This window comes from Eptesicus fuscus, chromosome 22, assembly GCF_027574615.1.
Source record: "Eptesicus fuscus isolate TK198812 chromosome 22, DD_ASM_mEF_20220401, whole genome shotgun sequence".
NCBI lineage: Eukaryota > Metazoa > Chordata > Mammalia > Chiroptera > Vespertilionidae > Eptesicus > Eptesicus fuscus.
This window is the reverse complement of record NC_072494.1, coordinates 15,842,383-15,855,239: the sequence shown is the minus strand read 5'-3', so window position 1 is coordinate 15,855,239 and position 12,857 is coordinate 15,842,383. Positions and strand designations below refer to the sequence as shown.

General features: G+C 39.5%; 1 protein-coding gene across 1 annotated transcript in view; it reads left to right on the top strand.

Annotated features, from left to right (window-relative positions):
* Positions 1-12,389, top strand: part of ASH1L (ASH1 like histone lysine methyltransferase) — a 118,514-nt gene extending 106,125 nt beyond the window's left edge. The window contains exons 18-28 of the mRNA XM_008155687.3: positions 415-469; positions 553-685; positions 1,914-2,162; positions 3,016-3,102; positions 4,465-4,555; positions 4,986-5,124; positions 5,242-5,414; positions 6,013-6,179; positions 8,421-8,461; positions 9,286-9,587; positions 9,928-12,389. Coding sequence (XP_008153909.2) covers positions 415-469; positions 553-685; positions 1,914-2,162; positions 3,016-3,102; positions 4,465-4,555; positions 4,986-5,124; positions 5,242-5,414; positions 6,013-6,179; positions 8,421-8,461; positions 9,286-9,587; positions 9,928-10,019 — 1,529 coding nt within the window. The 3' untranslated portion in view covers positions 10,020-12,389. The remainder of the gene's footprint in view (positions 1-414; positions 470-552; positions 686-1,913; positions 2,163-3,015; positions 3,103-4,464; positions 4,556-4,985; positions 5,125-5,241; positions 5,415-6,012; positions 6,180-8,420; positions 8,462-9,285; positions 9,588-9,927) is intronic.
* Positions 12,390-12,857: the final 468 nt, after the last annotated feature.

Below are 12,857 nucleotides of genomic sequence, written 5' to 3'. Positions count from 1 at the left end.
AATTGAATTCAAACCAACAGAGTAATATTAGTGAGAACTAGAAGACATTTTTGAATGAGATGATCTTTGCTGTAATATAATTTATTGAGCTGAAATTTACACTAAGCAGCCTACCTAAATAAGTTCCCATCTCTCATTCTTCATTGAAAATTTTTCTCAATACCCATCTAACATTGTGTTACATTTCAAGCATAAATGCTATATCTTTTATATTCCAAGTAATTCTGAAAGTATCTTCTGATCCCTGCCTTTACCCCCATTTCTAAAAAATATTTGCATTTTGTCATAGCCCTTAAAAAGAACTTGGGTATTTTTTTCTAACTGTTATTTTGAGGTTTCTACTTGTTCCTTTACGAGTTAATACTCGTTCCCTTGTGTCATTTAGCCCTTCTACTAACCCTGTATCTTCTGCAGATTCTTCCCGACCAGCATTGGCAGCACCACTGTTGAACCTCCCCCCGAAGAAGAAGTAAGTTCACGTATGTGGGCATCCTCTGAATTTCCCTTTAAAGTACCGAGTGTACCAGACTGACACCTGGCTCTATGTTCCAGGAATGCTGATTATTATGAGAAGATCTCTGATCCCCTCGATCTTTCTACCATAGAGAAGCAGATCCTCATTGGTTATTATAAAACAGTGGAGGCTTTTGATGCTGACATGCTCAAGGTCTTTCGGAATGCTGAGGTATTTCTCACAGATTTAAGAATTTTGTTCTGAAGAACTATTCGGGGAATTTTAAGATTTTTACCCTCTTCTAGAACCTTCATATTTCTTGTTAAGAAAGGCAGTAATATTTTTGAGTACCCTTAGGGTAAAGATTACATTGTACTAAATATTATAGAATCTTGTATTATAAAGACATTGATATGACTAAAATAGAAGTTAAGTCATACTTGCAAAAAACAGTTTTTATAAAAACCTAATTTAAGTATTAAACCTTTATATTTACATAATATAGACATTTTACTACATTTAAATCATATCCGCAGTTTCTTTCCTCTAAACAATAAGTATATGTGAAATACACAGAAGTATTATAGGTAAATGGTTGTAACTGTATCTTAAGAATGGAATTGAGGGGTACTATGTGAATACGTTTTAGAATAGGTGAAGCTTTGGGGCTGGGTGAGGAGGTAAAGGAAAATGGAGGACATCTGTAATACTGTCAACAATTAAAAAAAAACAATTAAGAAAAAAAGACTAGGTGAAGCTTATTAGAGAAAATGCGATTTTGAACTGATTTAAAGGAGAGGATGGAATACTGTATGGTACATAGAAGAGGAAATTATTCTGTGATTTTGAAATACCTTGGAGAGGTATTTGAAGGATAAAAGGCTACTAGATGATGTACTGCTATTTGTAATACTTTAAACAATAAAATAAAATTTTAAAAAATAATACATTTACACTTAATGAAACTTTTTTAAAAAGGCTACTAGATGAAGGAAGAATTGAGAGAGAAAAACAGACAAGTGGGAGAAGAATTAGGGCAATCCTGAATTATAACATGCTTTTTACTGAAACCCAGCTTTCATATATATTTAAAGCTTGTAGCTGTGTCCCTAATATCTGCAAGACAAAGGTAAATGAAGAGCTTCTCCACAACATTATTCTTGTGACATTAATTCATATTTCATGGTCACTGTGTAGTTTATCAAGTGAACAGTAAGACCTGTGAAAGGAGTTGAATGACAGAGCAATAGAAAAAATGGAAAAATTACCATGCAGATTCTAATGTTAATTCATTTTAGTTCAGTTTAAGTTGTTTTCAAATGCCTGGCACTATATTTGATGGTATTGAAAGTCTGTTAACCAAAATGGGAGGATAAAGAAAATCCTGCTACCTCTTCAAGTATAGTTTTAAGCCATATTGAGAAGATCAAACATGATTTCTTTCTTCTGCTTTCTTCAGAAGTACTACGGGCGTAAATCCCCAATTGGAAGAGATGTGTGCCGCCTACGAAAGGCCTATTATAACGCTCGGCATGAGGCATCAGCCCAAATTGATGAGATTGTGGGAGAAACAGCAAGTGAGGCCGACAGCAGTGAGACCTCAGTCTCTGAAAAGGAGAACGGGCACGAGAAGGATGATGATGTTATCCGCTGTGTCTGTGGCCTCTTCAAGGACGAAGGCCTCATGATCCAGTGTGACAAGTGCATGGTGAGGGTCAGGGGGTGAAGCAGAACCTAGTCCCGATGGACATAGTGACCGTCCTCAGAGAAGCAGCTCATGCCTCTTTTGGCTTGGTTTGACGGCTTTTTATGAACTTTAACTTTGTCTTGGTTTCTGTTATCCCCCACTGTTCACCATATTGTCTTTCTCCTTTTTTATATCTGTCTCTTTCATTTTATCCTTCCCTTCTTTTCCTACCTCCCATTTTTTCTGCCCACCTCCCACTATACATGTCTTACATAATATGGATCAAGAAGAATTATGGTATTTAGGATAGTGCTTTACCCTGCAAAACGTTAGAGGTACACTCTGTATAACATTAACACAGATGGAATGTAGTTTATAGAGCTCCTGATGAAAAGTGAAGGCCTGGATTTGAACCTTAGTATCCCAATTTACTGAACTTGTTATCTTACATGGAAAATGGAGCTATGAGTAACACATAGGATTGTTGGGAGAATATAATTAGATAAAGATAAGTAAAAATATTTTGTAACTGTAAAGCCTTTCACAGTAATTATGTCATTGATATATGTTATTTAGTAAGTAATAGTTGGGTACTGTGTTCATTCCCCCATTCTCTATCCATCTTCCCTTTTTATTTGCCCAGATCTATATATTGTGAACCAATCTGTATACTTGTGTTCAGACAAGTCCTTACTCTTTTTCCCCTATTTTATCATTTATCTCTAATGTTTTACATACCCACTTATCCCTTAGTTCATTCCTGTTTTACTTTACCCTCTCCTATTTGTTACATATTTTTATTCTTAGCACCCAGGACTTCTCTCAGTAAGTCTTAAGACACCCCTGTCCCCCCCACGCACTTTTTTTCCTACAGGTGTGGCAACACTGTGATTGCATGGGATTGAACTCAGATGTGGAGCACTACCTCTGTGAGCAGTGTGACCCAAGGCCTGTGGACAGAGTAAGCTGCCCTCTGATAATACTCTGATCTAAAAGTAGGAGATGTAGTATCTGATATTTTATCAACCCTGCTCCTGATATACTGAATTTCCTTTGAAAATCACTCAACCTCTCTGGGCCTCAGTTTCTTATACTTTACATTGAGAGTAATAATTCTGCCCTTCCTTTCTTAGGAGTGGGGTCAAAGGGAAAATAAAATACCTAGAAATATATGGAAGGAATGGTACTCTATGAAACTATGGTGGGTTTTGTGTGTGTGCATTTGTTTGTTTTTATTGATTTTTAGAGAGAGGTAGAAACATCAATGAGAGAGAAACATCGATAGGCTGCCTTTTGCACGCCCCCTACTGGGGTTCGAGCCTGCAACCGGGGCATGTGCCCTGATCCAGAATCGAACCTGGGATCTCTTAGTGCATGGGTTGATGCTCAACCACTGAGTCACACCGGCCAGGCAAAACTATGGTTTTTATCAACACTCAGCTATTTATAAAAGAAGTAGCTTGTAAAGCCCAGAACTTGAGTACTCTAAATACCACTTACGTTAAGCAGTGTTTAAATGAAAAAAGCACTGGACTCAGAGTCAGCAAAGGTTAGCCTTAGCCATACACTCCAGGAGAAACTATAGATTAGATAATTTGCCCAAGTTATTATATGGGCTTTTGATCTTAGCTCTGCCATATTTATGTCTGTGAATTTTTTTTTTTTTAACTGGTGCTGGTGTTATTTTGAGTAGACAGTTCTTTGTTGTGAGGGATGCATTGCAGAATATTTGGCTTCCTGCCGAAACCGGTTTGGCTCAGTGGATAGAGCGTCGGTCTGCAGACTGAAAGGTCCCAGGTTCGATTCCGGTCAAGGGCATGTACATTGGTTGCGGGCACATCCCCGGTGGGGGGGGTGCAGGAGGCAGGCAGCTGGTCGATGTATCTCTCTCTTCGATGTTTCTGGCTCTCTATCCCTCTCCCTTTCTCTCTGTGAAAAATCAATAAAATATATATTTTTTTTAAAAGAATATTTGGCTTCCATGGCCCTTGGGCACTAAATACTGTAGTAAACTCCCCCAGTTGTTGTGACCGAGTTTCCCTTCACACATTTTCAGATGCTCTCTAGGTGGCACAGAGCAACCACACAATTAGTGCTTCATAGCATATAGTTTAGGATACTTAGCCTGTCCGCTTTATCTTCTACCTTCATTTTCCCAGTTGCTTTCATCTTTTATTATATATCTGTGATGTATTGAAATGACTAAACAGTAAGTTTTACTTGGTTGGGAATTCTTGGTTTTAGTATCTTCCTCTTGAATAGAGATCAGCAGGCTGGATGTAGTAGTCCCAGCCCTTATCCATTGGCTTTGTGCTCTTATCAGGAGGTACCCATGATCCCTCGGCCCCACTATGCCCAACCTGGATGTGTCTACTTCATCTGTTTGCTCCGAGATGACTTGCTTCTTCGTCAAGGTGCGTACACAGGAGCTGACCCTACTTGTCAAAACAGACCTTTCTGATTAGTAGGAGGTGTCAGCTGTCTGCATAATAGTCATTGTCTGCATATGACCATTAGTAGCAATAGAATAAAGGTTTTTATATCTTTCAGTCCTTAGGCTTACATGCACTTCCCCTCCACCAAATAAAACTAATGTGGCGAGAACAGGGTCTTATAAAGCTAATTATAAGTCTAGGAAGGACATGTAGGATTCTAAAAGATGGAAGACCTCCCTCAGGTCATTCTCATAGTCTAGAGTTGATTATCACCATTAGATTGCTGGTTGAATTTATTGTTTTAGATTTTAACTTCTTTTTATGTAGACCTGGGGCCAGACCAATGGATGCCTAACAGAATTGATGCAGGAATGATTTTAACCTTCTCCTGTGTTCTCTGCCTTCCTAGGTGACTGTGTATATCTGATGAGGGATAGTCGGCGCACGCCTGATGGCCACCCAGTCCGTCAGTCCTATAGACTGTTATCCCACATTAACAGAGATAAACTTGACATCTTCCGAATTGAGAAGCTTTGGAAGAATGAAAAGTATGTGTGGAGGACTTATCTCTTATCTTCCAGCTCTGCCCTGTCTGCACAGAGCTGAATAAGCACTAGGATCTTGCTAACCAGCTAAACCTCTCCCTTCCCTTTATCTTTTTTCAGAGAGGAACGGTTTGCCTTTGGCCACCATTACTTCCGCCCCCATGAAACCCACCATTCTCCGTCCCGTCGGTTCTATCACAATGAACTATTCCGAGTGCCGCTCTATGAGATCATTCCCTTGGAGGCTGTAGTGGGGACCTGCTGTGTGCTGGACCTTTATACATATTGTAAAGGTAAGTGATCTGGGCAACTTAAGAAATGACCTCCTATCCCCTAGTCATTGAGCTAAAATTGCCTGCTGCATTTTTATTGTCTCTGTTTCATAAAAGATTGTCCAAGGCTAGTCAGAGAGCTATGCTATATTATTTTCTTTCTTTTACCTAGTGCTTGCTACTGAATAATGTTAATTCTCTCTTTTTTATATTTTTTATCTGTAATACTGTATAGTTAGCACTCTGTTAGTATTTGTGGGATTAAGTGTTCATTTCCAAATGTGCCTTCCTTATTTATCTGCCTTTCTTTTCCCATAACTTCCCCATATTCTGCTCTGTTTTTCCTCTAAATCTTTCTTCAAAAATCCCTGCAGCACTTTATCTACATTTATGGTTTCTTTCCGTCCTATATTATCCCCAACTTGCTATACCCTTTTTCCTTTTTGGTTGCTAGTGTCTGAGAATTCTCCTTTCTCCTGCAGTCACCAAGTGCTTAGTAATAGCTGCAATGTTTCCCTCTTAAAGAATCTAACTGCACTCCCAGTGGTGTGGGGTAGTCTCTGGGCAGCTCGGGGAGAGAAGGGAAAATAGGCTCATTTAACAGTGTTTGGACCCATAGGAAGACCCAAAGGAGTGAAGGAGCAAGATGTGTACATCTGTGATTATCGGCTTGACAAGTCGGCACACCTGTTTTACAAGATCCACCGGAACCGCTATCCTGTCTGCACCAAACCCTATGCCTTTGATCACTTCCCCAAGAAGCTCACTCCCAAAAGAGATTTCTCTGTAAGTCTCCTTTCTCTCCTAATTGTACATGTCAGGACAATGTAGTTCATACATGGAATTCAGAGTAAGAATTCTCAAGTGGCATCCTGTTTCCATCCCAAACTCTGGAAATCTTTATTTCTGTTTGGGATGTTTGAGCCGCATAAATGCATTTATTCTGCATTTCCTGGCATGAGCTGTGTCTCAGGAAATTTTTTATTTCCTGACTAAACTTTAGTTGGTTTTTTCTCTTTTTATCTCTCTTACCTCTTTAATCTTTGCCCTTGAGCCCCGTATTGTAGTTTTTTGTTTTATTTTCACACCCATAATTTTTTAAGAAGCAGGTAGAATCAAGAACCCTGAGAAACCTTTTGTGAAAATTATTCAGTGTTTTTTCTTTTTGTCTCTGTATTTAAAATGTAAGGCATCATTATATAAAAATTTTAAAGTACAAAGTATTCAGAAGAAAAAGTATAAGCCCTGGCCAGTAGCTCAGTTGGTTACAGGGTCATCCCAATACCCTGAGTTTGCCAGTTCAATCTCCGGTCAGGGCACACACAAGAAACAACCAATGATGCAGGCTCCTCCCCAGCCTGGGCCTTGGTCAGGGCTCGTGCAGAAGGCAACCAATCAATGTGTTGTCTGTCTTTCCCTTTCTCTTCCACTCTCCGTAAAAATCAATGGCAAAATATCCTGGGGTGAGGAGTAACAAAAAAAAAAGAAGAAGCAACCGATGAATCCGTAGATAAGTGGAACAACAAATCTCTCTCCCTCCCTTTCTCTCTCCGTCTCCCTCTCTTTCTTCTCTTCTACCTCTCCTTCTCTCCCCACCTTTCTGTCTCTAAAGTCAATCAATACATTTTAAAAATATAGCCATGCACTATATAACAGTGGTGGTCCCATAAGATTATAATGGAGCGAAAAGTTTCTGTCACCTAATGACACTGGAGCATCATAGCTCAATGCATTGCTCAGATGTTTGTGGTGATGCTGGTGTAAACAAACCTACTGTGCTGCCATGCATGTAAAAGTATAGCACATACAATTGTATACAGTACATAATACTACTTGATAATGATAGATGACTGTTACTGGTTTATGTGTTTACTACACTTTTATGGTTATTTTAAAGTGTACTATTTCTGCTTATTTTTTTAAAAAATTGCTGTAAACAGTATCCCATGTTACACCAGCAGCAGCCTCACACATCTCATGTTTACATTTTTTTTATTGCATCATTTTCTCATGCTTGATTTAAACTTTGTGTTGTTTTATAAGCTTGGTATAGCCTAAGTGTAAAGTGTAAAGTGCAGTGTTTATAAAACAATAGTTTACAATAATGTTCTAGCCAGTGATGGTGAACCTATGACACGCGCGTCAGCACTGACACGCGTAGCCATTTCTGATGACACGCGGCCGCTGAGGCGGCCACATGCCGAGGATGAAACATTTGCGACATAATGTTTTTTCCTCAAAGTGACACACTACCCGAGTTATGCTCAGTTTTTTGGTGAAGTTTGACACACCAAGCTCAAAAGGTTGCCCATCACTGCTCTAGGCCTTCACATTCACTCCCCACTAGTTACTAACTCACCCAGAGCAACTGCCAGTCCTGCAGCCTCTATTCATTGTAAGTACACTGTACAGGTGTACCATTTTTTAATATTTTATAAATTGTTGTGAACATACTCCTCTGATTATTTTATGCCATTCATCATCCCGTAAAGATTTTGGTCACCCATTCATCTATTTGCTATAATGAAACCCTGGATTAGCTCTTCTCATCCTGTCTTCTTGTAAGTGAGCCTGTCAAAATTCATAGCTGTAATCCTGGAATGCTTAGAAATTATCTAACCAGAAAGCAAACCTTTATGTCCCTGTTTTTCCCATTATTATTTTCAGATTTCTCTAAACAGTATTTATTTTATATTCTTTCTACCCACAACCAAGCCCTGCCTCTCATCTAGATTTCTCTGGTCCTACTTGCTCAGTCAACAGCTCACTGATTAGCTTTGAAACCCCAACCTTAACTACTTAAAAGTTGGGATGGGGCAAAAAGAACTGTGAGCCTATTGGCCTACAGATTAATAGACGTACTGAACTTCTGACTTTAAAACACAGTCACTCAGCTTGTAAGGGCTTCAGCCCTATTTTCTTCTTTCTTTACCTCCCCAGCCCTCTACCATGAGTTAGCCCCAGATCATATGATCCAGCTTTGTCAGCTTCTACTGTACACTCACTGCTTCCTTTTCTTCTCTGCAGCCTCATTATGTACCAGACAACTACAAGAGGAACGGAGGGCGGTGAGTCCCATGGGGGTGTGAAGAGCCTAAGGGGTTTACCAACAACCCCTAAGACTGGGGATTCTCTGACAGAGTAGCCCAATGTTGTGCCAATAGCAGGGCAGAGAGGGAGATTTTGCAAGGGTTACAGATAGAGTAGAAGAGAATTTGGAACAGAACTCCATACAGATTAAGAAAAGTCTCTTTTTTAGATTTCTACAAGCTTTGCCCATTACTCCAAAGTTGATCAACTGTTAAGACCTTTGTCAAGGCACAGTTTTAGCTGAGCAGTTTGAGTTTGTAATTTTTATTTATGTTTGCTTTGTATATAATGGGTATTCTTGGAAAAAGAGCACAAAAGTTTTGTCTTCTTTTTCTGTTGAATGGTGGCATAACAACTGCTTTACCTACTTCACTCGCTTACCATAAGGGAAAAAATATTGAATAATAGATATGAAAAGAGATTTAGGAAAAGTAAAAACTTCATTTAAATACTTACTGTAGTTGGACTACAAAGTTGTACCATACTTCTCTGTACTCATGAAGCATTCAGAACTAGCTAAGCAATTTAACCAACTCTGGTATATTTTATGAATTTGTTGGATTTCTGAAAGAAAGAAGAAAAATTGAACTTCACAAATCGAAATTAAGTTTCAGAGAAAAGTAATGGTTTGTTCAAATAATAATAGTGAAGACCAGAGCCAAGTTCCTTACCTATTGAGCCAAGGCTGTTAACAGCTAGGCTTCAGGGTCTCAAGCCACCCTGAGGTCTCTTCCCTTCATGCCCCATCCAACCCCAAGTGCCCTTCTCAGCCTTACTCTAAGTTCACACATCCTTCTGGCAGATCATCCTGGAAGTCTGAGCGCTCAAAGCCACCCCTAAAAGACTTGGGCCAGGAGGACGATGCTCTGCCCTTGATTGAAGAGGTTCTGGCCAGTCAGGAGCAAGCAGCCAACGAGATGCCCAGCCTGGAGGAGCCAGAACAGGAAGGGGCCACTGCTGAAGTCAGTGAGGGCGGGGAAAAAACAGAAGAAAGTACTCAAGAAGCTCAGTCAGCCTGTACCCCTGAGGAACGACGGCATAACCAGCGGGAACGACTCAACCAGATCTTGCTCAATCTCCTTGACAAAATCCCTGGAAAAAATGGTAAGAAGAATCAGGCTAATATCTAGGATTTAAGGTAAATAGAAAATTAGGGAGATGGAATGAAAAAGAACAACTTCTAATTACTGGTCCGGAATAGAATGTATTCTAAGAAAATGGTATAGTTCTTTAATGGGCCTGCTTTTAGTTATATATTGGGAATGAAACTGGGAGGTGAGAAGCTCTCCTTCCTAGAGACCAGCTTTTATACCTAGCTGGAGGAAAGCCTAAATTGCTTATAGGTCAGAAAAGCAATCATTGAAGTCCTCTGATCTGAGAACTCAGATCTGGAGTAAGGAGTAGGCCAGTGGTATTTGATCAGCCTCCTTGGTTCTGTTTTCAGCCATCGATGTGACATACTTGCTGGAGGAAGGATCAGGCAGGAAACTGCGAAGGCGTACTCTGTTTATCCCAGAAAGCAGCTTTCGAAAGTGAACCTCAAAAGAATGAGAACCTCAAGCATCTGAGATCCAGTGGAGCTAACAGTCCTGCCTCCTGTTCTCTGAGTGTAGACAGGAGTGGGAAGGGTCCATCCAGCAAGGGGAATGGGGCCATGACGTTAACATTAGGTACTTAATAAACCTTGGAGCTAGTAGAGAGGAAGAGGAAGGGGATCTGTCTAACCAGTTCAATTTAACCTGTTTTCCTCTCCGTTGCTTCATGCAGAAGGTTAATAATAATGTAGGGGGGAAGGCAGAGCACATTGAGGATGACCAAAACTTTTTGGTACTTTGTAACACTTGCCCCTCTCCCAGCTTGGGTTTTTCTGTCATCCTCTGATCCCACAAGCACTGCTAAGAAGCTGCTTCCTATACCCAGGTATAACTCAGAATCCAAAGGGGTAGGGCCAGGAACCCCACCACCTACCCCATCTGCTTTCTGTAGGCTCCAAGAGCTATCCCAGAGACCTGAGACAGAAACAGCAGCGGGGGCCTCTTTCCAGATCCCCGATTAGGAAAGTTTCTCCTTTCTTGCCCAACGATGTCAAAGTGAAACATGAGCTGATAACTCAAAGCACTTGTAACTGCTGCTCCTCTCCCTACCTCTACTACCCAAAATAGAATCATGGAATAGGGAAGGCCCCCATGGGGTCAGAGGGCACAGTACTTAAAATTACCTTGGTTTTAACCTGCCGAACATATTTTTTTCTAACGAGGCCAGGCCTCCCCCCAGCACATGTACAGTTTATGCACTGTGGTTTGTGTGTGTCTGCTGTGCTGTGCGAATGAAGATTCATTTCAAAATAAAATCATTTTAAAACCTATATAAAAATGAACTCTAACCCCCACCAAACAAAAATCACTACATAAACTGTTGAACAGTATTCACCTATCAGAGTATTTGTGAGTGTAGATTATCAATTCAAAACACTACTCTTGTTTTCTTAATTGTACAGTTTTCAATTTTTATCTCTTAAAGAGACAATGTGTTCTCCCTACCCCTAGTTCCATCTTTCCTCCACCCTCCTGATCATCAGGAGGGATATCCAGGGTGTTTCCTTCCTTCCCATTCTCTGGGCCAGAAGCTACCAGACAATAATGTCTCTTTAAAATTTAAAAAGCTTTGCTTTGTTGTCTTCTCAGACATACATATGCATATAAGTTTTAGATGTTCTTATAAGAGAAAAGATGTTTTTTAAATGTGCCAAGTTGTATGTGTACATATATATGTGTGTGTGTGTATATATATACATATGTGTGTGTGTGTGTGTATATATGTGTGTGTGTGTATATATATATATGCTGCGTGATTAGCAAGCAATACAATAGTAAACCAGTCCCCATTACTTTTTTCTAATATTGGACCAATGCTGTCCTAATTGTACATTTTCCCTTATGATGACGACACTCTGACTTGTTTAGGTAGAAACATTGACCACCTTCCATTCCATTGAATCTTTTTTCCTTTTTCTTCTTTCTGTGTCAATCTTGAGGAATAAACAAAAGAGACCGGGGATGCCAAAGATCCCCTTGAGCAGAGAAAAAGCAGAATAAATATTTTATTAAAGAAAAAAGAGAATTAAGAAAATAATTTGGAGTATTTTCTTACTGTAGAGAAGCACTGTACATTACTGAGAGACCTGGGTATAAGATACTCATGTGTGGAGCTGGAAAAATCGCATGTCCAAGCCCATTTGAGTGGTTTCTTTTTTGGTTTTCATTTCAGGGAGCCGGGGAGGGGGTGGGGGGGAGGTGGGGATAGGGGCACTTTGGGAGTCTCCTTTTAGTCAAAAGCAGGAAAGTTACAAGAAAGAGTTTAAAATTCAATATTTCCTTTAATAGTGTTAAACACTAAAATTTTAAAAAAGACAAAAAAAGAAAAACCTTTGTAATATGTGTGAACAGAAGCAAAAGACACTACGCTCTGTCATTTTATCTTTCTTTTGTTGAAAGACTAAAAACTGAAATGTTTTTTAGACAATCAAATGTTAGGTAAGTGCAAAAACTTGTTTTTTCTTACTTGTGTAGAGATTAATGCCTTTTTTTATTTTTCAGTTATTTTATAATAACGAAATAAAAAGATCCCCCTAGCTGCCAGGCGGGTTTTGGTGTTTGAAATGCGGGGCAAAGCACTACATCACTGCAAATAGATACAGTTAGTCTGCATGTCTGTAGGCTGTGTGATTGCGGAAAATATAAATGCTGCTAATATATTTCCTTTTTACAAAAGCATATCTAAATAGATGATTGTTTTGATGTTAATCTTTGTAAATTATGTATTACCAATTTTAACATTGGATGTAATTGCATAAAAAGCTTGCATCTCAAATCCTTAAAAGTCTAGTATTAAATGGAAAAAACTTTTCCTAACTACAGAGTGGTGAGCTTGCTGTTTTTTCCTCTTTCCTATCCTCCATTTATCTTCCAGGATCTTCTCCATCCTGTTTCCAAAGAGATCTTTTTAAAACCATATCATCAGGCCCTGACTAACTGGGTTGCTCAGTTGGTTGGAGCATTGTCCTGTACACCAAAAAGGTTGAGGGTTCAATTCCCGGTAAGGACACATATCTAAGGTTTCGAGTTCAATCCCTGGTCAGGGCGTGTACAGGAGGCAGCTGATCTATGTCTCTCTCTCTCTCTCTCTCTCTCTCTCTCTCTCTCTCTCTCTGGAACTTTAGAAATCATGCCCCCCCCCCAAAAAAAAAAAAAATCAAAGTAGTCTTCCATATCTACTGTTTTATAACTTCAAACATTATAAAAATAAAACTTCTTTTGCAGTGGTAACTTGAGTACTACTAATATAACTAGGAATCCCCAGAGGCTCTCAGAATCT